The following is a 25,759-nucleotide window of genomic DNA, read 5'->3' on the forward strand; positions in this document are numbered from 1 at the left end:
TTGGTCACCCTATTAAAATTCAGTGACTCAAATTCTCTAATCTATTTAAAAGGTCATTGTTTTTGAGAAGGGTGGATTTCATGGCTGGAAGAGATGGCAACTGCATATGTAGTGACAGTAACCCTGCAGTAATCCCACAATAGGCTGCATAGGTTTGCCTGCAATCCTTGCTTTGTTAAATGCCCTGACGTTCCTTCTGTGTTTCATCTTATCAGTGTGTAGTAGCTTTGTATGTATGTTTTCTTAATTTTGTTAATATAGAAATATGGGTATCTATTTCTGACTGGATATGCAGTACTTAAATCGTCAGTACTAGTAACTAAATGAAACGAGTGGGGGAAATGATGATAATCCTGTTGTCCCCTGTCCTTGTAGCGGAGTGTGGAGGTCACATAACTGGAGCAGTGTCTGGACGGATTCTGTCTCCGGGATATCCTGCTCCATATGACAACAACCTCCACTGTACCTGGACTATAGAGGCCGATACAGGCAAAACTATCAGGTAATTATGAAGCAGTTGGGTAAACACTTAAGTGAGTTATCTGGAATATTTTTGCTCTAAATTAAAAGACATTTGTGAATAAATAACACAAAAGAAATGAGTTCCCATGTGACAACAGCCTCCACTCTAGTCTATAGAGGTAAAAACTTATCAGACTGTCAGGTGGTAATATATTCACTAATGAGAGATAAATGTTTACTGTCAAAGCCACTGCTGTGTTGGGGAGTACAACACATTAGTCATTATGCCACCATTGTGTTTCTCAACACATTGTGGCTACTGCTGACATTCATGTGTGTGCACGCGCACACTTGCCAGTCTGTCTGTTCTCAGCTGTTCTTCATTTTATTTTTGTTGACATGCCTTTTGGTGAAACTGCTGTATTTTTGTGTTTGTTCAGCCTCCACTTCATCGTCTTCGACACTGAGATCGGCCACGATATTCTGAGAGTTTGGGATGGTCCATCTGGGCCGTCAGATGGTGGGATCCTGTTGAAAGAATGGTCCGGCCCAGCCTTACCTGAAGATATCCATTCGACTTTCAACATACTCACACTGCAGTTTGACTCTGATTATTTCATCAGCAAGCAAGGATTTTCTATACAGTTCTCGAGTAAGTACCTTTATATCATAATCAGAATCATTAAAGTTTAATTCATGGTAGAGGAAACTCTGACTTCTTAAAAACAACTAAAAAATGTTGGGTGGTCTGCCCTACTTTATCCCCCAGATCCATTTATGAAGAAAAACCAATTACTGAATTAGCAATTATATTAGCTAATTAAAAAACTCAGCAGTCATCACACATATAGTTTCGTAGTTATTATATAAACCTCATTTATATGGGCTATACGATCATTAATCCAGCATTAACGCTACATTTAACAGGATTTCTGAAAAACCTTTAGCCAAAGAATCAAATGATTCATGTTAATATCTCACCTTGGGACCCAGGCTAACTAAGCACTGAAAGAGACCTCCAGAGAATTGTGGCTCCATGTTGCTCGTATCACGCAGGAGAGAAAACAGTGAGCACTGTTTCATCTCAGGTTAGTTAACAGCAGAGTGAAATATGTCTTTGAAACATAGTTGTTCTGCATTTGCTATTAAAGATTTTATAGATAAAGAACAAAGAGGTATTCATTCATTTTGATGTTTTGGGGTGGTTTTTGGTCCATTCTGTTCAATGAATGCAAACTTTTGCTGCTGCAGTAGCTCCAAAGGCAACCTGCACAATAGTTGTGCCCTTTGGATACACAGATGGCCTTTTGCTATTTGAGTCACTGGATCCAGAAATGTGTTCGCTTCCTCCTATTAAGTCTCTGCCATAGCACCCAAATCTGTCAGAGGAACACTTAGTAAGAAAAGATAGATTCTGGTATAACAGAAAGTTCAGAACACCTTACCTTTACAACTGCTTGTTCACATCTACTCATCCACAAACACACATAGACACACATTATCGTGCTTGGTCACATTTACTACCTACACAATTCTCCATTGCATTGTGGTTCATATAAATCTGCATGCACACTCTCCAACACACCTAACTGTCAGAATATTTTTTGAGACATGGAGATTTTCAGTCATAAATATTTACATCCAATTCTTTCTTTTTCTTTTTTTTCTGCATATTTAGTATTTTTCCCCACTCTGCCCATATTTACAACAATAAATATTTGCACTCACTAACATGCTAATCAAATCACTGTTATTCCATTACTATGGTAATGACTCCTTATATTTACCTTCATGCTGATTTACTAAAGCATAGAAAATGGTATTTACCACCAAACTAATTTATTTTAAGCAAGGTTTGGGGATTTATTGAACAAGTGTTGTTTAGGAGTGATATAACTTCAAACTTCTCTCGTTTTGACATCTGTCTTTTCTCTGTTCTTTGACCAGATGGAATAAACACTGAAAATATGTTATAACACTATGTTATAATCCTATGTTTGGCCATACACTGGAATATTTTTGCAAAAGATCATTTATAAACTCAGTTTAAATGTAATTCATAAGGCCAGTTTCAATGCAAACATGTTCCAGTATTATTTTGTCCAAGATGTGATCTCTAATTTTCACTGAATCTGACACTTCATGACTGATTGTTGAGTTTACTCTATAATGAGGTTTCAAGCAGTGGCAAATGCTGCCCTGTCTATTCTCTGGCAGATGACATAAATCAGTTGTTCCCAACTTTAAAATTGAATTTTGGAAAAGCAAAAGTGTTTATTTTTTTTGCTTTCATGTCTCCACCTCCACGATTAATTGTGTGATCCCTTAAGAACCCCATTGATGTCAATGGCAGATAGGACTACCTTAAACATGACATATTACTCCCCATAGACAGCCCTGGAGAAAATACGTAAATAAATGGACATTATACAATACACATTTGTACATAAATGATGCAGTATTTAGATTATTAGTAATTATAGTATTGGTTATTTCACACAATATCCTTGGCATGTTTTAACACTGATTGATTTGATCAAAGCACTACAATATAAACTAGTGCACTAGTGCCCCTACAACCTGAAACCTCTGTACCTTAAAGCTGATTGTTGTGAAACAAGCACTTTAAGAAGCTTAACTCTAACTATCACTACCAAGCACACGGCTTAGCCTGAAGGGAGATCCAACAATAAAAAAAGAAAAAAAAAAAAGAAGAAAAAAACAGGGATCAACCATAGAGTCAGGTTGAGTGTGAGTTTTTACATGTATCTCCAGTTACCACCATTTCTTTTAATATTAAATAGAATAATTGTGTTAGTCACTGTCAGTATGATGACAGTATGCCCCATTAGGACTAGTGTGATGGACCGCTCTGTGTCTTGATACTGGACTGGTATCTCTTTACATCTGTGTTTGCCCTGGCCAGTACTGTTAATGGCAGCATTTAGCTCAGTTCCTCTTTCGCTATACCAACAGCATATCAATATTTGTCTGTCTTTCATTTTCGCACTCCCCAGCCACAACAGCAACGACCTGCAACGACCCAGGCATCCCTGTAAATGGTTCTCGATATGGAGACAGTAAGGAGCCTGGTGACAGTATGACGTTCCAGTGTGACCCGGGCTACCAGCTGCAAGGCCAAGACACCATCACATGTGTCCAGATGGATAATAGATTCTACTGGCAACCTGACCCTCCAACATGTATAGGTAGGTGTACAGTGTCGCTGACTGCCAAACTACAAGTTGAATTAATTCCCACCACTGATGAGTGAGACCCTGTGAGTTTTTTATGAGATACTGCGTGCTAAAAAATGAGGACTAAATGTGATCAAGTAACAGATGTTACAATTTTTAGATACTGCCAGTTGTTCATTATTTGCTCTACAGAATAAACCCACAATTCTCCTAAATTTGATCATTGTACAGCAAAATAATAAATATAAAAGATGATTTTCCACACTGGCAGCATGGCATTTAAGATCAAAGAGAATTGAACCAGTGTTGAAGATTCTGTAGGTTGAATAAACATTGAGCCCTGTTCGCGTGACTCAGGAGAAACTTTAAGTAATTTAATTCTGTTCTCACCTATGTGGCTGTGATGGACAAGTAGTGCAGGAGGCGGAACTGGGATGGTGAAGTATGTGGTCAGGGGAAGAAGGTGGAAGGAAGGTTAGATTTGTGTCATCGCCGAAAGATGGAGCAAGCTGTGATTGGGTTTCCTGTCACAAAACTCAGAGCTTGTTAGCTTTTCTTCTCCATTATCACCACCATTGCACCCACCTGCTGCTTCTGGCCCAATGAGCTCCACTCCACACTTCATTCTCACCATTGTGCTGCAGTTTGTTTTTCACTCTCCCACTTTCAGGTGTGTTTCCTGCCTTCATTTTCCTCCTCAGCTCCCTCTGACACACTTGACTTCCTCACTAAATGAAGGAAGTGACTTGAAGCCCTGGAACCTGGCTTATTCTGTTGAATCAGAAAATGCAGGAATAGCAGTCATTGCAACAGAAGATACAATCAATAATGTAGGGAGAGCTCTTCGGTTTCCTCACCACACAACCTTCAAATCCCCAAAACTTAGCCAAAAATAAGCCTGTAGTACACTTACAGATTGCTCTGCACATACTTTCCAGCTGATAGTAAGTTGATGCTGAACAATATCCTTTTATTGGGGTTCAAAATATAGTTCAGATCTGGCATGCACACAATATGACATGTCAAGTTAGTCAGTGTAGATGAATGAGGAAAATCAACAGAGATTAACATACAGGTCCTGAATTGCTGCTTTTTGAATCATTGGAGGACCCGTGTGAGGTATGACGTCAGCTGAAGGTGGGATGTAAACAATGTGCGCAAGCCGGTGAAAATTTCTGCAGCAAGTAAGCTCTATGTCAATGTTGACCACCCTCCAGCTTGCAACGTGGGACTGTAGACATTTTCCGCACCATTAGATGCCACAGCCTCCATTTTCTGTTGCCTTCTCTGTCTCTTTATCAGCTAGCAATACATGGAAGTCCTCCAGCACAGTTGCAGAGACCAGAGTTTACCTTGTAACCATAGACATGAAACACATTATGCTTTGTTCCCGATATTGTCTTTGACTCTTGGTCAGTGACCCCACGTTTTGTGCGACTATAGATAAAATGTAGGGCTTAAAGCGCCCTCAATTTTTGCTTAGCTTAGTGCGTGCTTCCCTCTCCTGCACTTTAACCTCAAGTGGTGAATCCCTGGTGTTTAAAAACTCCCAAGATGAAACACGACCCAACTCTATACACAATACTCTAGTGTACAAGTGTGTTTCTGTCTCAGTGATTTGCAACTGTTAATGCCTTTGTTTACCTCTATTTCACTGTTGATCATCCATTCACACCCACCTGCCACCCCCAAGACACCTCTCCATGTTTCATAGTCTTCCTTCACGTCACCAAATTGCTGCTTGAATGCATCTTCCTGTCTCTGCTGCCAATATCTCTCTCCTGCTCTCTGGCTAGTTGTGGGATAACAGGACTGCTAGGGGTGATTTTCTCTCTTAAGTACCCCCAGCCCTACACTCTGTAACTAAATCTCACAGGCTCTCTCTGTCTCTTTTGCTCTTTCACCCTCTGCAACCACCTGTGGAGGTAATATCAGTGGTCCACTGGGAGTAATTCTCCCCCTTCTAACCAACCTCTGCCATGCTTCCCATTACTAGCTAACTCACTTCCACCCTGCCTACCTGTGGGGGTAATATGAGTGGTCGATCAGGGGTAATTCTCTGTCCAAATAACCCCGAGCCTAATGCTGTGTAATCATCTTTCTCATCTCTCTTCCCCTCACTGTTTGTCTGTCTCCAGCAACATGCGGGGCTAACGTCAGCGGTCCTTCTGGAGTGATTTTGTCTCCCAACTACCCTCAGCCTTACCCCCCGGGGAAAGAGTGCGACTGGAGAATCAGAGTCAACCCTGACTTTGTCATTGCCCTCATCTTCAAAAGGTAGGCCACCGAGATTTAAAGCATCGTGCTTTATCTACAAATATGTGACCTCCTGCCTTTTTTCTAACATGTATGTTTATCAGCTTTAAACTACAAGTGGTGCTTAGCTGCAGCTGTAGGAACACACTGACATTTTTATTTAATGGGTGAAGATTTTTTTTTTCACACTGTAAATTAAGTCAAAATAAGCATATACATTTTAAGAATTATTCGATTTTTTTTTTTTTTAGTTTCCCTGAAAAATTATAAATAATTCACATACATATTTTTAAGTTTAAACCAATCTGTTTCACTCTCAAATAGCTTTATGCCTTTATACATCCATATACCTGGGGCTTTTTCACTTTATTTTTAGTATGAAAGGTGGCCCATGTTATTTTGGTGGAATACTTACGAGGTGTCCACATGGAAATCAAAGTAAACTCGTAAATTTATGATGATTCAGTGTTAATTTAAAATGTTGCACTCAGGCTAGAAAACACAATGTATCACTGCCACGATGGCACCATGTTAAAGTACTGTGTACTGTATGAAACTAAAGCTATCATATCAAATGTTTGATTATGCTAAATAAATAGATAAGTATTACTCTTAAAAAAATAGTTAGTAATTCTTGTTTTATATCAGTTCATGGTGCTGTCTTTGCAGTCATGCTGTTAAGAATCAACAAGGTAACTTATAAACCAATCTCTGTGGGGAAAACATAGGCATTACATTTGCCTAAAAGGCTACTTAAAATACACATCTAACATGATTTGAGAAGTGTGATGATTAGTTTGTGGTGAAATGATCTCTTTAAAAATCTACCGTAGTTTTTTTTCTCGATGGTCTGGGTCTTTCCCTGCATAAATTGTTGATTTAGTTGTTTTTATGCCTCTGCGAAGGCGACAGTCATAGACATAGAAATCATGTTTTCAGGTTGTCCTTCCCATTCTTGTGAAAGCGACACCTCAGGAACACATTATGGGAATTTGTTCAATTTTGGCCCAAATGTTCACTTGGACTCAAGGATTAACTGATAGACAAAAATATATACACTTAAACAACTTTTAGTAAATTCTTTCAAAGTCTTCACTACATACTGTATACAACGTATTATATGAGTCTGAACATGGATGTAAACTGCAACTTGTGAAGTTCTCAGAGGCTCCCAGTGGCGAGGTGCTAATTCTAGTTCGTTTTTAATTTGTTGGTCATTGTGAAATTATTGAAAAGTGAATATATTTATGCAGAAAGTTATTGACTGTATGTAAAAAAAACAAAAAACATTTTGCACTTATTCTCGTTAACATAAGATGTTTTTAGATTCTTGTCTTGAACTGGAATATACAATTTATGTGTGATTAAAGAGGATTTCTGACCATTTCCGTGTTTTGTTTTTTGGTAATAGGACATTTTTTATTTACACTTTGAGTCCTCATTGTGGCTCAGTGGTGAATATTTTACAAGTCACAGTGGTTAGGGGCTCATGACGAAAGCAAAAGAGAAGAATGGAGCTTCAAATGTACCAAAGGAGATAAAAGCAAAGTGGACTTTCTCCAGATTGCCAAAGGAGAAAAAATGACCCAATTTTGGCTTGATGTTTTTTAGCTGGAGAGATAATTCCCTTCTGTTGTAAGACTGATACAGTTTTCTTTGACATGTAATTAACTTATATTGATATTGGTTGTTTTGTGAATATTGTGTATAATTTCTTTGTCATTATTTTAACTTGCTAATTGTGTCTTTTAAATTCAGCTCAAATAGACTTTGTTTTGACCCAATTACTAATGACTCTGGATCAGGCTTTCTGGATCAATCATGTATTGTTTGATATCATCATTTGGGCATCCACATCCAAGTGACCCTTGTTTTATTGTTGTGCTAAAGGTACCTGCCGACACATGTTATTTAATTTGTAAAATAACCCAAAGTGACACCCTATCATCTATAAATGTACAGTTGCATTCTTGCACTTACAGTGCTGAGAGTTTTGCAGCACTACAGTATATTTAAAAATTTGTAATTTAGTACTTAACAAACTAAAATATACTTTGTCAAGTTTGCTCTAAATTTGCCTAAACAGCTTAAGTATTAATAAACTCCTGTTTTATTTTTCTGGCATGAGAGACAATGGTGCCGTCCCATTTATTTGTAGTGATCTTTGTTATTTTCATGACATTTAGTTGCGTTAGCATTCAGACCAAGAATGTATCACTAGGGAAAAAAGGTATTAGTATGGATCATAAGGTATTAGCATGGCTTAGGTGCAGTTAAGCCCATTCTTCTCTAGATAAAAACACATAGTTTAAACTTGAACATTCTTTGCCCTTATTTTCACTTTTGTAATTATTACAAATTTATTCATTACAAAAGTCATTTCCAAAAAACAAAAATCATTGTGAGTCAAATGAAATTTCACTGCTCTTTTTCCAAAACTCAGAAATGTCTGATGGTCTTTTTGTGTCTTGAAGTTAAGGAAAAGGTGATAGAGGGAGTGAACCAGAGAAAAGAGACATGAGAGAAGAATCCCTTTAATATACCAGATAATATGGCATTTCCTGCCTTAAAATTAAATAAGGCAGGATCATAATCTCAGCCTGCTCTATCAGGTTTCCCGCAGAGTGCTTTTGTATTTTAACCTAAAAACCTATCAAACATGTTAACATGTTGCTACGTTGTACAGTGCATTATCACTAAAAACTGTCTCTGCTTTCTGCACAACTGTCTATTATCTTATGTACATGCCTGCGGCCTGAATGCACAGCTGTTAGAGTATTTGGTGATATAATACAAATGTTGCACTATAACAGCTCTAGTGCTCAAATTCTTTTCTGCTTCTTTATCAGTATTGATACAGTACTTCTCACTCTTTGTCTATTCCTCTTTATCTTTCTTTGCTTGAAAAGAACACACAAACACACATTGTTAAGTCGTACAACTTCCAACCAACCACTGAGCAGCATGGTTTTACCAGACAGGTTGGAGAGTGAGCTATGCACACAATGAAAGCAAACATACAAATAGGTGTATAAATGTGTATATATGTACTCATCAGTTTCCTGTCATGAGGACCAGATGTCTTCACATGCTGTATGTATAGAGAGATGAGGAGAAGCTGTCAAAGTAAACCCACTGAACTTTAAAGGCGCATGCATCAGTAGCCTCTGCAGGTTTAGGCAGCAGGTTGAAAAAAATCAGGGCAAATGTCTGCATGAGATTTACACAAAATCGCATGCACGGGCATGCGTAGGATATAAAAATCAAAACATATGATGTCATACAGTCTCAAAATGAGACAACAGGATGAATATTAAGAGGACACCGTACTGTATGACTGCTTTTTCAGCAGCTTACATATTCTTATTTTTCTAAAATCAGTAAAATTATGTTTCTCATAAGAACTTTCTGTCTTAAATTTAAGAAGAACAACAAGCATTCACAGTTTTTTTTAAACACATCCAGGAAATATGTCAAGCATGTCAAAATGAATGTGAGAAGATTAGCAGAAGATTAAAAGAGCAAAAGCACAAACTAATTGACAGTCATTTATTTAAGCAGGTATTTAAATTCAATATGTACCACTGGATTGTTTGGAGATTTTGAGCACATACAAACACACACACACACACACACACACACACACACACACACACACACACACACACACACGCTACAAACAAATTACATCCATTTTACTCAACTCCTAAATCAAAGTTTCTCTGTTTTGTTTTTGTATCCCAGTTTCAACATGGAGCCAAGTTACGACTTCCTGCACATCTATGAGGGTGAAGACTCTAATGGGCCGCTATTAGCAAGTCTCCAAGGCAACCAGGCCCCAGAGCGGATAGAGAGCAGTGGTAACAGTCTCTTCCTGGCATTCAGATCTGATGCCTCACTGGGCATGTCTGGGTTCGCCATCGAATATCGAGGTAATTAAAACTGAAAACTTTGGCTTCGAATGTACGTTTGTATTTTACCACAAGGTCACATTTAAGGTACTGAAATTCTTCAAATATATTGACCAAAATGAACTGCAGACTATTGACTGGCTATGATAATACAAATATAAAAGGTAATGGTGGTTGTAGTAGCCTACAGTTACAGAAGTACAACATGAGTGTTACTGATGAAAGTGCGTAATATAGCAGTGGTAGTCATAGTAGTATAGCAGCAGCTGGAGTTACTGTAGTGCATGATGGTATACTAGTAGTAATTGTGGTATTAGTAGTAGTAGTGGAGTATTTGTAGTGTTCGTAGTACATGGTGAAAATTTTGATAATTAACTTCAACATTGCACTGTATAAAGGCTTAATTAAGCTGAAAACTAATAATAAGTACGATCTTGACACACAGATGAAGAATATTAGCTGGGATTGTTTGTCAGAACTAATCAATTCTGTTTTATGTGTCTAGCAAATAAAATATACTTCTATATATTATATTCTACTAGTATTCGCAAGTTTCTGTACACTAAGATACTAAACAATCATTGTCACTAAATTATATGTTTGTTAAGTGTAATGATTAAAATGTCAATACAGGAGCACCTGATGTGCAGACTGGATAATATTTTAATCTGCCTACTCCTATTAATTTCCCCCTTACATCAGAAGTCCTTCTCAGCTGAAAGGGCATGCTGTTCCATGTCAGTCCATGAGTTGTTTACTTCCACAGAATGTGACTTATCCTGGTTTTACAGACGTTGCGTGACTGGGGGTGATTTAACAGCAATAGTCGATGTGGAACTTAGTTGTTCGACTGACTAGTGACTAGATCTGCACTGTCAAATTTTATAAACTCTTTTTACTCTTGTTCCTCTCACCCCATTTATCTCTAATTAAAAAAAAGATGATATCCTTATCTCCGTGTCTGTCTCCTCACACTACCTCACACCTCTATACTTTTGTCATTACTCACTACATTTTCTCTGCCATCTCTCTAATTAAAATACAGCCTTAATCATCTCCCTGTTTCACTTCTATCTTTCCCTCCACCTCTCTCTCTCTCTTGCTCCCGGGCTGTTTCCCTCTGTCAGACCCAATATCTCACTCTTATTGTCGATCACGGAAAAGCAAACAAGTTGGCCCAATGCCAAGTCATAAAGATCCAAGACAGTTTTTGACCATGGTTGACTCCTCATCTTTTATTGCTTTATTGCTTTCTTTTTCTTTCTCTTTACTCGTCTTTACCCGTATTTGTTTTTGCCTCTTCCATTGGAGGCAAATACGCATATTACAAGCAAACAGAGAAATTCAATATAACCTATATTGGAGGTCAACATATAGCAGCCTGGAGACTAAAGTTGGCCCAGAATTACCACCAAAATATTAAAAACTAAAAATGTTCTTTATTGGGTTACTTAAAACATTTAGAAATGTGCAGTTGTGACTGTTGGCTGTAACTATATATCTTAGTTCTTATGAAAATGAGAAAATAATTTTCAGTATCAATACCACCATGAACATTTTTACATTCTGCACCACATGGGGGGCTATGATGCAGCCCTTGGTGGTGATATGACATCTAATGCATTTGTCAAATGAATAAGTAACAGAACAATAAGAACAGCTCACTTATGTTTGGTTAGTTAGTTTGTCTTTGTCAAGTGACACAAACACTCTCCACTCTTCACAGAGAAACCAAGAGAGGCCTGTTTTGACCCTGGAAACATCATGAACGCGAGTCGGACAGGTTATGACTATAAGCTGGGATCTCAGGTCTCCTACAGCTGCCACCATGGGTACACAACAGTGGGCGGGGATACCATCACCTGTATCATGGGGAATGATGGGAAGCCAGTGTGGGACAGATCACTGCCATCTTGTAAAGGTAAGAGACACACAGCAATGCAACCTAGATTTACCACGGTATTGCTGTCAAAACGCAGAATTTCCAGGGCAATGTGGTAACCAAAGCTGAATATTTAGATGCATTGTCCTCAGTTTCAGTCCAAATGGGAACCTTGCTTTCCCTCTCTCTCCCCTTATTTCCTGCCTGACTTGTTTTTTTTTAACAATGGTAAATTCAAAGTCATACTCATTGCTTGCTGTGCTACTGTGAACACCATTTATGAAGCAATGCTATGCAAGTTTACTGTATGATAACTGATTTATTACCTGCTTATAACCCTGCTTAAATGTTAGACTCACTGGTTCAAGACAGACACACATTGTGTGTGTGTGTGTGTGTGTGTGTGTGTGTGTGTGTGTGTGTGTGTGTGTGTGTGTGTGTGTGTGTGTGTGTGTGTTTTCCGAGTCAGTCAGGGATTGGAGGCTGAACTGTCTATTTGACTGACAGCTCAGTCAGGCAATGAAGTGACACCTGCCAAAGTGCCATTCACAGTATATATCAGTTTGTGTGTGTGTGTGTGTGTGTGTGTGTGTGTGTGTGTGTGTGTGTGTGTGTGCATGTGCGTGTGTGTGTGTGTGTGTGTGTGTGTGCGTGCACGCCTGTCTGTCTGCCTGTGTGCGTTTGTGTGATTTCTAAAGAGGCAGTGACCTGACCTAATGCCATGTGGGTAAAATATTCAGACAAGCACACAGAGCAGGTAGCACGACAAGGATGGAATTTTAAAATGCACACATGGACAAATCACACTTACTTATACTGCCTGACACTTTGAAAAGGTTCAGTTGAAATCTCCGTTTAATAATGTCTGAGAGACAGTGAAGGGGAGGGGGAGAATAAAGATGGGATAATTGCACTCAGACTAGCTACAAAAAACAGACCGTAAGAAAAAAGAGCTCATCAAGCCACGAACAGGAAAGTTCCTGTCAAAGGAAAACAACTTCAGTCTGGTTTTGTTCAACATTTGGAGACCTGCATCTGTGAGGAAATTACTGAAGTTATGTTGCTTTATATTTGGGATGAATCAACACATTGTTTCTGTGCATGTGAAGTAACTTTACAGGATAGTCTGGCTGGTCAACCACTCAGATAAACATCAGTGAGTCAACCATTTAGACATCATTTAATGAATATAATGATTATTTGGGTATTTGGTCTGGCCATTAACCAGCCAGTTATTTGATTGGTGAATAATATCCTTGCTGCATTTGTTGGATGGGTTCAGTGAAGTTTTCACTTTAACATTGATACATGGACATTTTTAAAACACAAAGCATCATTGTACTTTAATTTATTCATCATACTGAGTTCAGACAAAATACTATTACATAAGGATGCTATGCCAACATATAAAATGAAAAAATATATTGAATATCACCAATTTCAATGTATATTCTTACTTTTTGTTTTGTTTTGTGATTGACCCTTAGTTTTAACAATGTTAGCCCTGCTTATCACTGGACGAGTTGTTTCCTCACAACAAGACAGTCCTGAGTTCTGCTCCTGCCCTTTCAGTCATCCAAATGCGTGGATAGATCTGCTGAAGTTTACGTCACCTGCACCATAAGGACTATTCACATAGTCAAAGCAGAACAATTTAACTAAATCCAGTCCTTCCCAGTAATCTTGCTCTTTTACTCCCTCGACTCCTATTGCACATTGAATTTTCTCACCACATAGTTAGGGAAGTTTCTCTGTCTGTCTCTCTATCTTTGGGCTGCTCCTGGGGCTTTTAGACCAAACTCATTACACAGGGTGAGACCTCTTTAAATAATACATCTCTACTTACACTCCCTCTCTCTCCTCTCTTCCCCTTTTTCATCCCCCTCACACGTTTCTCCTTCTCCTCCTTCCGTTTCCTTTTCTCTGTAACTACTTCTCACTCTGCTCTCTCTCATCCAAATTATTTGTCATCCTCTGCCTCTCTCTCTCTTTACCTTCCTCCCACCTCCTCTGTCTGTCTGATTTACTATATATTTTTCTCTCACCATTTCTCTCTGGCTCTCTCTCTTTCTCACACACACACACACACACACACACACACACACACACACACACACACACACACACACACACACACACACACACACACACACACACACACACACACACACACACACACACACAAACACCTCCCATCTCAAACCTCTCTTTTATTGGTTTCCATGGTAACTAAGAGCTGGTGCGAGAAAGAAGGAATTCTCCGTGACTGTTGATAGGGTTGTGTGTGTGTGTGTGTGTGTGTGTGTGTGTGTGTGTGTGTGTGTGTGTGTGTGTGTGTGTGTGTGTGTGTGTGTGTGTGTGTGTGTACAAGAGAGGGAGAGTGAGAGAGAGACAGCTATTATAGAGTGCCGACTAGAGGCAGTGTGCACACACACACATGGACACACACAAAATACAGTATGCCATTTATGCTTATATATTGGCGAGATAAGGTTTGGACTTGTCTGCAATTATATATAAATATGTCACAAAATATGCTCAGACAAACAATGTTATTTAATGACACACAAATCAGTGTATTGTTATTAAAACGTCCACACAGTGAAGGTTGGAAAAAGAAAACTTCTGGACTAATGACATTAACAAAAGCTAGTTGGACTCAGGAGTTAGTACACAAGAAACATCTGTTGACGTGAACCATACCGCACAAAAAGCGCTTTGAAAGCCTTTTTAAAGAATTGTTTGTTTTCCAGGGCAGCACAGTGGTGCAGCGGTTAGCGTTGTCGCCTGCGTGGGTTCTCTCCGGGTGCTCCGGCTTCCTCCCACCATCCAAAAAACATGTATCTCAGGTTAATTGGTGGTTCTACAAATTGCCCTTAGTTGTGAATGAGAGCATGAATGGTCTTTGTTTCTGTCTGTCTCTATGTGGCCCTGTGATGGACTGGTGACCTGTCAGGGTGTACCCTGCCTTCACCCAAAGGTAGCTGGGATAGGCTCCAAACTAAATATACCACAGAATGACTTAAAACTAAGAAGATCTGCCTTTTGGAGTAACTCAGTCAAATCCCAGACCTTATCCCAGAAGAGATGCCGTGGATTGACCTCAAGACAACCGTTCACACCGGACAACTTCAGAATATTGCTGAGCTGAAGCAGTTTGAGGTTACCGCTGCTGAACGTATTAAATCAAAGGGTTCAAATACTTTTTCCACCTGCACTCAAGGGTTCCCACACTTATCTTGCCACTGTGCATCCAAACACACTGATGCACAATTTTTTTTAAATACTAAACAGTGTACTGCATGTTTCATGATTAGTATCGCGTTCATACATTGGATTAATTATACAATTATATTATAAATTGACCAAACTGAAATCATTTTCTTCAGTCTGAAATTCCCCTCTTGATCCAACAGCCAATAGCTACGCAGATTGCTTGTGTGTATTTTGAGGATTTTTATTGTTTCCGCTGTGTGTCACAGTAGGTCAGGGGAAAATGCTTTCTTTCCATCATCACATACAGTATTTCCACAGCGTGTGACGTTTGCCTTGCTCAACTGTTGTGGCTCACACGCACGTACTGTATGTCTCCACACCTCCAGCATTGCTGCTGTGGCGCTGCTACTGCCAGCCCTATCTTTCTACATTGAGTTTGCCTTTGATCACGAACATCAATAATCACAGTCTGAAAAGTGATACGTTGTAACAAGAAAGCAATCACATGAGTTTTATTCATCCTCATTCAGAGAGAGAGCAGCAAAGTGTTGCCCTTCACCTCATGTTCTGTTAACTTATTGACATGCTGCAATGACTGTAGTACACGTACAGCCTCTACGTTCTCCTTTGATAACATGTGTCTTTGACATATTCAGATTGAGCCTGAACATTGAAACTATATTGAAAGGTGTCAAGTTATGTAGTGTTGTTACTATGATTTCAATATGACAATCAACAGATCTTTTCACTGTCTATTTTTGCTTAGAAGCTCATTCCTTACACATGAAAAATAGGCTTCATACCGAAAACCTAAATTAGGGTGTCACTGCAGTGAGGCTCAAGCAGGCTGCTCTAACCTGTTAACATCAGTGCTAAAATGAAAGGAACATTCCCAACCATCACGTACAACCGAGGTAAATTGTGTGGCATCAATACAAAATAGTCCGGACATACTCACAATTCAGTTTTAATATATGTGCAGTTTTCATACATTTTTCAGATTTTTAGTTTGTTGTTTTATTACATTTTAATAGTCCCAAAATATTTGTACAACTTATTATGATTGGATCCCAATTCTGTTCATTACTTACCCACAAATAAACAAAAAAAAAAGACGGTAATGTAGAAATGAGTGAAGTTGATAAGTGAATCGAAACAGTATTTCTGTTGGTGAGTAAGACTAACGTTTTTGTACTGTAGTACTGTAGTATGATTAGTATTGTAGCAGGAAAGGTATATCATACAGACCAGTAGGCTACCGGTAATTCCACCCTTTCTCAGTGTATTTTACTCAGCTCGTATTTGTTCCGACTGGCTGGTTCAGGTACACCTGAGATTTAGGATTTCTTTTGCTGCCACTGCTGCTGTTGTTTCGGGGACATGCTTCTTGACTCTTGTCAGTCGAGGAAGGGAACACATTGCAAATTGTGTTCACAAACTAAAAGTAGAAAAAAGCTTTTCATGAGGAAAATGTTTTCAAAATACATGTTTTTATGTGTAAAACATTATGACCTATCTGGCTCCTGGGGAAAGAAATACTTTGTCTGCTTCTACATATTAATCACCCATGTTGAGACACAGACAAACTAAATCTTGAAAATGGTGGGAGTTATGTGTTATAAATGGCAGTTGTCAAGTCTGAAAGTTTCTTCATCGTGCACTGTCTGTGTCTACCAAATCCCTTTATATAGATAAATTGCAATCATTTATTTTACTATTTTGCATCAGTTTTGTGATGTGAAATAAAATAAATCTTCTTCAAGCAGTTTTGTTCTCATTGTTTTTCATGGTGTAAATGGATTCTGTTGTGTATATGTAGTGCTCGCTCAAGAGTTTGTGATTATTGACTTTGTTGTGGCATAAATCTTCTCTCTGAAATGAAAACGTGGAGTCTCTATAACGGCTCTGCTTATGGTTTTCAAAAAAGTCCTGGAGGAACTACAACACAACAGTAAAACTTTAGGCCACTTATGAAATATTTTCCTGTACCTTAAGCCCTGCTGTATGTGTGTGTGTGTGTGTGTGTGTGTGTGTGTATGTATACATATATATATATGTATGCAGGCGTGTTTGCATATTTGTGAGAGAAAAGTCAAATGAGACGCAAACACTGAGAGGAAGGACTACAAGTGTGTTGCGTATGTGTGTGTGAATGATCAAAGCGCGTGGATGTGTGAGAGAAAAAGAGTGACTTGCATTGCATTTTTGCGTGTGTGTGAGAGAGAGAAGAAGGGGGGGGGAGGCTGATCAAAGCCCATATGTGTGAAGTCTTTTGATAAGGCTGACACCTGAGCCTAGAGCAGCACCACTGGGGGATTGTGGGTAGATCAAGACAAGACCTCTAGACCTGAGGGTTTGAATGCAACAGCACAACAAAAATCAATCCAAAAAATATCAATCAATATCAGAGTACAGGATCAGGGGGAGAGGAAAGAAAGAAAGTGATTACTATGATGCTTTAGGAAACAAGAATAAAAGCAGAGTGGGATGGGAGTGGGGAGGAGGGGGATGAGTGGGTGGGAGTACAACAGCTGTCTAGCAAAGATGTTGAAACCAAGTTTTGCTGTATTTTTTATTCTTGGCATGCAAATCGTTTTTTACTGAAAAAGTTTCAGCCAAGAATGTGGGCCCAGTCTTAATGTCCACAATCGTGGTCTCAGAGACAGAGACACGTTACAGATTAAGTCCTGAAGGGCTCAGGGCTGTCCCGCTGTGAAATTGAAAAGTGCCTGGGGGCTCTCTGGTGGACTTTTGGAGTCCTTTATGCACAATTTCCACAAGACTGAAATGTTGAAGTCTTTGCTCGAGGGAATTACCCTCAAGGGAATGTTCATCCAAATCATCCAAAAGAATAAAAAAAACAGACATTGAAGGAGCTCATAACATTTAGGTTAATTTGATACAGTGCTTTAAACACGGGCGACACTCAATTCCATCAACCCACACATAAAAATCACACCCTCACATCTTCGTGCCAAAGACAGACCTCTGACCCTGGCAGCATATTCATTTACAAAGTGCTGTCTCATTTTTCACACGGCACTTTCAACCTTTGCACCCACATGCTCTCACATTTTCAACGAGAGCAGAGGTGATGATAATTAAAGTCTGTTAGGGATCACAGCTGATACTGTGGGCGGACAGTGGGACTGAGGCACAGAGGTACACACTATAGCATCTAAAACAAGACGAGACGAGTAAGAGGCCAGATAGTGTGAGGAAAGAAAGACTAAAGTAAAAATATGCGATGAGTGTGTTTGTGTGTGTTGGGGAAGTTGACAATGACACGTCTGCTTGTGGCTGTTGTTTTCCTTCCAACATTGAGGGACACTTTCACAAATGTCATTGACCTCTTCTGGCCTAACCTGCAGTATAAATGTGCACACACCCACATACTGTTCGCAGTATGGTCTGTAACTCTCTTGGGGGTGTTCAAGATGGATCAAGCTGCTGTTTCTTGTGGGTCGTACATTGGTAGTATGGAAAAATAGACTTATTGAAAATGCACTGCGCTGATACAGGAGATTCCAGATTCAAGAGGAACTAATTACTCTGAAGGGGGTGCAGCAGAACAGTTGTAAAAAAATACATATGCCACTATGTTACAGCACTTTCCTCAATTGAAAAGTTGTTCATGTTGTATATAGCAACCAAATACTACTGTTGCATCATACTTATTGCTTCTAAGTGCCAGGGGATGTGTGGATCTTTTTCTAAGCCGTTTGCAGTCTGCCATCAGTCAATCAAAGACATAATTTCTGTTTTAAAATATATTAAAAAAATTTCACACAAGATGGCAATAAGATAAGAGCCTATTTATATACTCAGCTATATATTTAGCAGATATCATTGTGTACACAAACATACACACGAATACACAAATACACTAGCACAGATAGACATTCGAAGCACTACACTTTCATATTATATAACAAAGCCTTGGAGCCACAAGGGTCCAACTGATATTTGGGGACACCATGAATTTTCTGCTAAACTAAACAACTTCTGAGCCAAATGTAGTCAGTTGGATTATTTTTGAAAACTACATACGAATAGCAGATTAGAGTATTGATATGCTCGCCAGCTTTGAGTGCAATGGGCAGTGCTCCCAGCACTGGGGAAAAAATTAAAAAGACACGATTAAAACCTGAATGCTTCATTGCAGCATGATGTCTCTAAATAACTGAAGCAGCAAAGCGGATGAAACTGCCAATGCCAAAAACATTGTTTTTTGTAACATTACCTTATTCCAGTGGCCACAAGTTAGCAGTAGTCCACTGATGTTTTCTTGTTATTCTGCCCTTGTATCCTATAAACTGATTCAAGTGGAATAATGGCAATGAGGTGAACCTGCTGACCATTAGCTTTTGTTTTACAATGTTGGCATCCATATTTGGTGAACAGTCTCACCCTTGTTCTACAGTCTTCTGATTTTCTGATTTTAGGACAATGCAGCAGGAAAACGATCACACAGGCAGGGCTGATTTTATAGCCAAACAGAGCAAAAGCATCTCACCACTTAAGTAACCTGATGTCAGTTCAACTGATCACACTTCAGGAAGCAAACATTAAATAAAGCTGGCTACAGTAAAGTCCTGGCAGAGCATTAAAGGGAAGATACCAAGTGTTTACTGATATCTGTAGACTTTATGCATAAGTCAATTATGTATTTTTTATTTTATTTTTAAATTTATTATTTATTATTTATAACCTTTATTCAGGTGAGCCAAGCTCTCTTTTTCAGTAATGCTGTGATCATACTCACAGTTGCACATATTCACACCTGATAGCTGCCCAGAACAACCACAGTTTGATGTGTTGACCATTGATCAGCTCCAGTAGGGCAGCTTGGGGTTAAGGACCTTGTTCAAACATAGTAATGAGGGAGAGGGGCAAGTGTTTCGTTCACATTCTCCACCTAGGTTCATCATGCCCATCTGGAAATCAAATGAAAATGACCACGTGATGAAAAATTGGGGAGATTTAGAAATTACTGCAGTGTTATATGAATACCCTTAAATATTAGCTGAATGGCAATACTTAAACTTCATAGACATTGCTTTGTTTTGAATCCAATATGCTGAAGTACAACAATATGTCACTGACCCAACTCAGTGTATATAGTAGTCACTATCCTCTTTCTATATACAGTATATTCTTTCTATTTAGGGTTGTGGGGGATTTCCGTTATGCACTGGTTGAAAGACAGTGTACCCTCTGAGCAGGATTCTTGTCCATCATTGGACTAACAACGTTAGACAGATAAATGCTCACACTCACTTTCCTATTAACGGAGAATTTACAGTTATCAATTTTCAAATTCATCTAAACTGTGCTGATCAGCGGTCAGCCTTTAGGTGACAGTTGTACCTCCTGAGCCTTCATATGTGTCACCTGAGTACTAGAACATGTCTAGGTCTTACCTAGCACAAGCTAAACTCGACCATCATGTCATGTCTCCATATAACTTTAACCTTTTGTACTCTGTCATGAAAGCACATTGCAGTTTGTGTTGTCTTTGAAGACACTCAGTCACCCATGTTAGTGGTCTATCTAAGTGTTGAACAATAGCAACTGGTGTTACCTGAGGTTCCTAAATATGTTTCATTCAAAGGGCTTCTTAAGTCTAGCTGACTGGTGGGCTTTCAACCTCTTGTGTTGAAACCTCTTGTGTCAACCTCATTGACACCTTGAGAGTCGTAGAGTTCACCTGTGAACCGCTGACTCACCCGGTCATCATGTGAGGTGTTAGTATCACATGAGTCATGGTGTGAATAGGTGTTTAGTTTCTGAGGAGGGATCCCAAGGGCACACTGTAAATGGCTGATAAGTGGTGTCACAGACCAACCACCTCCTCTGTTTAGTGAAGCTCTTTCCAGTTTGACATAGATGGTTTCTTTCATTCCTCTTTCAAACCATCTATATTCCCTGGCCAAAACATGTAAACTGCTGTCCTTAAATGAGTGTACTGTGTCCTTCAGATGTAGGTGGACTGCTGACTCCTGACCTGAGGAGTGGACTCTCCTGTGTTGTGTGGTGTGTTTGTAAAGCAGTTGTTTTTTCCTATTTATACAGGTCTGAGCATTCCTCGCTGCCTTGAACACCATACATTACATTGCTCTGACTTTGCCTGGTTGTTTAGTCCTTGGGATGGACAAGCTTCCATCTCATAGTGTTACAGGGCTTGAAGTGTATAGGGATCAGGTGCTTCTTGAAAGTCCTCCTTAGGTTTTTAGATCTTCCTGTAACATAAGGAATAGTAATGTTCTTCCATGTATTGTGCTTGTCCTCTCTGTCGGTTCTGTAACTCTTCCTGGTTTTGGTTAAGGCCCAGTGTGGGTAATCACAGCTTTAAGGAATTTTCTTGATATTTTCCTTTTTCTTTCCCTCCGTTCTTGTGGGCACGTTCTGAGCCCCTTGGTGTAGGTATCTGATAACCCCCACCTTGTGCTCCAGTGGGTAGTGAGAATCAAAGAGTAAATATTGATTTCTGTGTGGGTTTTCTCTACATGTGTGGCCAATTGCTGTATGGAAGGATTTGAGAGCCGGGCCCTGATATCCTTCACAGAAATTCCTCCTGGCCACTGGTTTAGATTCATTGATGACACCTGGTTCAAAATCAAACACCCTAAGGACAAACAAACCCTAGCATAAGCAGAATTTTTTTTTTTTTTTTACACAGTTCAATGCATTGAGGAATGCTCAGATTTTTACATTGGGGAGACAAAACACCCGCTTCACAAGCTCATGGCTCAACACAAAAGAGCCAACTCTTCAAGTCAGGACTGAGCAGTCCACCTACATCTGAACGACAAGGGATACTCATTTGGGTACTCAGGTTGGCCGGTGGTTCGATAAATAACATACATGTGCTGAAGTGGGTACAAAAGGGTCTCTTAATCTGACCCTTTGTGTGACATTGTACAAAACACTTAACCAATACCCAACACATGGCTTTGAAATTTGCTTTTGTCCTGAACATGTAAATTATTTGAATTTTAGTTTAAAAAAACTTTTAAATGAAAAACTTAATAATAATCTCTTTCTGCCTAAAGCTCCATGTGGAGGACAGTACGGTGGATCTGAAGGTGTCGTTTTGTCTCCAAACTATCCTTTAAACTACACTACAAGACAGGCTTGCTCCTATTACATCACTGTATCCCCACAGTTTGGTAAGTACATAAATGGTCACAATGGATGTTGTAATCAAAATCAAGGGATAATTTATATGTTTATATATTTCTCTGATAATTGTTTTTGTTTTCAGTGGTGTTTGGTCAGTTTGCCGTCTTCCAGACAGCAATGAATGACTCAGTGGAGCTGTTTGATGGAGCCAATGACAATGCTCGATTGCTCAGCTCCCTGGCTGGGTCACATTCAGGTAAGTCTGTTGACTAATTCTAGTGTCAGACACAGATGAAGGAGAGCTATTTGATTATTCTGTAATCAAATAAACATTGGTTTTATAGTTTTTTTCACTTACTATGAATTAACATGACATTATATCTTTGAAAAGCTGCCATTCAATTGTAAAATTCTAAAGTTTTCCCGTTTTCCTTTATTTGTGTTCGTGAGCTAATCTTTGAAAGAGGAAAATAATGAAATCATCTGTAAGAAAGCAGCTCTGGGGGGCTGTAGAACACAGCACCAGTGGTCGTTATCACAATTTATTTGACAGTGATGTATTTGGTGAAAATCCATTATGCGTTATCTTCACAAGAATATATCAGCACTGGTAAGCGTCTCACAGGGGCCATACAATATACAGTAGCACTGATACTCTAAACACAATCCTCCATTGGTTTCCTTATCCTCCAACTTTGAGTCATCCCAGCTTGGCAACAGTTTGACTCACTACACAGTGCCACCAGCAAGATGGATGGAGATTGAAAGATGTGTCAAAACTGATGTAGGTGACACAGTAGGACGAATGAAATATGAAGAAATATTGATTAGCATAGTTGCAGGCAAAAATGTGATTGCATTGCCTCAGAGTTTCACTTTATTGTGTGTCTTGGCCAGGGGGCGTGCTGCAGGGAAATCCCACTAGATTTGACATTTAGTTTCTTTGTGTAGAAATCAGGGTTTTTAAAATACTTTCACTGTTATGTGTATTCTGTATTTTGCGTGTAGAATTATGAGGGAGGAAAATTAAGCTGTTTGATAAAGGAGAAGACTGCAACTACAAGAAAAATTGTCTACATTGCTGGATTACATCAATCAAAAAAAAAAAAGAAACGATCAAAATAGAGAAAATGCAAACATGTGGAAATAGATATGATAGTTCCTTACAACATTTATGATTATTTTTGCACTACAGCTAGGCTGTTTCTGTGCTCTTTTTTTTTTTTTTTTTTTTTTTAACTGACTGGATCAGGAGACTTATTTCAACATAAGATGTGACAGTTTTTTGTTGGCTAAATGTAGCTGCACATAAAGCAAATTTTGTCCTCTTCAACCACTATCCATCAAAGTTAGTGCGGAGGAAAAAGGCCAATTTACATAATGTAAAACGGGTGGCTTACTCCTTAAAGTTCATTTAAGTTTGACTTTCCCCTTTTGAGATAAAAAAAGAATGAAGCACACCAGGGTTTGCAAAATAATGTTACCTGCATCATTACCCTATCACACACACACACACACACACACACACACACACACACACACACACACACACACACACACACACACACACACAGGGGCAAACAGCTTTGTAGCACATTGTTCCACCAAACTGACTGATTATCCTGACACACAAACATATTAGCACACATACACGAAAACCCAACTAACGCATGCACACACACACCCCGACGCAGCTAATGATGGTTCTAAATGTCAGCCACACCAGGCCATGTTTTTTATCATTGATCACTGTTACTTTGTTTGCCTGTGTATGCGTGTGCATATAAATCTCTGTTTGTATGTGCCTGTGAGCTGGCTTGTGTGTTTGTTCCTGCATTTTCATTCTTGTGAGGCCCAGTTTTTAGCACAAGCCAAAACTGAATGAGAAACCCTGCTAAGGGCTATGTAATGAATGTAAACTGCTACAGTTAAAAGTATGGTAAGTGTTTGTGAAAGAAGCAGTCAATGGATGTTTACGTATGTACATGTGTGTCCATATGGAGCTGTATGTTGTTGTTGCTCTTGTTATCTGCTGTTTTTAGTATTAACATTCATTTAGAAATGATTATGTGTTTGTGTGTGTTTGTGTGTAATTGTTTGTCCCAGGTGAGACATTGCCACTGGCAACTTCCAATCAGATCATGCTCCGGTTCAACGCTAAGAGTGGCCAGTCAGCTAGAGGCTTTCACTTCGTCTACCAAGGTAATTTCACTATGTTTGCCTCTCCATCTCGCTTTTTCTCACTAATACAAAATCATTTTTATTCAATTCAAGCTCAACATCAAAGTCTCCCTGCTGATGTTTATCTATTTTTTTTGTCTCTGTCATCTTCTCGTATTATTTAATTAAAGCTGTGCCTCGGACCAGCGACAGTCAGTGCAGTTCAGTGCCAGAGCCTCGATATGGCAGGCGAATCGGTTCAGAGTTCTCAGCGGGCTCTGTGGTTCGGTTCGAGTGCAGTCCAGGCTATCTACTAAAAGGATCCAGTGCGATCAAGTGCCAGGCCGTGCCAGGTGCCCTCGCACAGTGGAACGCAACAACACCATCCTGCATAGGTACGGCTGACGACGCTGAAATGTATTGAGAATGTAACACATAAACAAACTTCTGCAGCTCCAATGTAAAGGCAGACCATTTACAATGAAAACAGCTGTGTTCTTGCTGCTGGACCACTGCGATTACTTCAACACAACTTTACTTAACTCTACTATGACAAAATAATCTTCAGTCAGAAGTCCAACGAGAGACTGTTTTGGAAGAAAAAGTTACAACTAACTGTAAGATTCAATAAGAAAAGAAGCCAGATATCCAATCTGTAACGCATATTTTTTTTTAAACAACACTAAATCTAAAATTGCTGTACTGTATCTGTACATTTTCATTTTTATATCGATTTTTTTTTTTGCAATGCAGTGATATCTGTACATGTAGAGACCCCAAACTTTACACAGTCTAATTTTGCCTTCGGACAAGCTAGCAGCAAAAAATACAATTTCAATTCTGATACCAAATTCTGTCTTCTTGCTGAAATTACATAATATATCAGAAGGCTACATGAGACATAGTAAGTAACAATAAATGACCAGAGCTATTACAGAGCTAAGACTGTTGGACTGATGGAAATTGCCCGGCCAACCATCTTAAGAGCCAGGCTGGAAGCTGCCAAGATGACTGGCTGACTGGCCAGCAGGTGCATCCTCAGATCTCTGTCCACATCGGTGTCGATTTTAATAGGTATTAATTGGATATCTGGGTGATTGGAAATCTAAAAGGTTATTTTCTCAACTGGAAAAATATAAAAAATTAACAAAGTCTCATAATGGCTGTCATGGGAACAAAATAACAGCTTTGAGCCTGGCTCAAAATGTCCACTATCACTACTGGTTGGCATGAAATGCACTCTGAGATACTTGATTATCCCAAGTCAGCTTCCAAAGTATCCTTGATGAAGCAGGTGTCGAGTTATTCAATCTATACTTTGCTACAATTGCAGTTTGGATTGAAACAGAGCTTTTGCTGGAGCTGATGGCATTTTATGTCCACGAGAACACAGATACAGATGAGAACGCAGAAGGGAAATGGCCTAAATTATTCCTTCCTTTCTGTGTATCATCCTGTACTAATTAATGAGAGTAACTGAGAGTTGGGATTTTGACATTAATTTCAACAACCTAAATGTATGCCTGTGTGAAACCACTCTGCTGAGCGCT

General features: G+C 39.1%; 1 protein-coding gene across 1 annotated transcript in view; it reads left to right on the top strand.

Annotated features, from left to right (window-relative positions):
• csmd1a (CUB and Sushi multiple domains 1a) overlaps nt 1-25,759 on the top strand; it is a 389,897-nt gene that overhangs the window by 292,040 nt on the left and 72,098 nt on the right. The window contains exons 27-36 of the mRNA XM_069173376.1: nt 376-502; nt 903-1,114; nt 3,480-3,671; nt 5,798-5,936; nt 9,660-9,847; nt 11,553-11,747; nt 21,980-22,096; nt 22,192-22,305; nt 24,156-24,251; nt 24,401-24,604. Coding sequence (XP_069029477.1) covers nt 376-502; nt 903-1,114; nt 3,480-3,671; nt 5,798-5,936; nt 9,660-9,847; nt 11,553-11,747; nt 21,980-22,096; nt 22,192-22,305; nt 24,156-24,251; nt 24,401-24,604 — 1,584 coding nt within the window. The remainder of the gene's footprint in view (nt 1-375; nt 503-902; nt 1,115-3,479; nt 3,672-5,797; nt 5,937-9,659; nt 9,848-11,552; nt 11,748-21,979; nt 22,097-22,191; nt 22,306-24,155; nt 24,252-24,400; nt 24,605-25,759) is intronic.

Source organism: Embiotoca jacksoni, unplaced genomic scaffold, assembly GCF_022577435.1.
Source record: "Embiotoca jacksoni isolate LCO1_2020_lvr unplaced genomic scaffold, fEmbJac1.0.p SCAF_6, whole genome shotgun sequence".
In the NCBI taxonomy this organism is placed as follows: Eukaryota; Metazoa; Chordata; class Actinopteri; family Embiotocidae; genus Embiotoca; species Embiotoca jacksoni.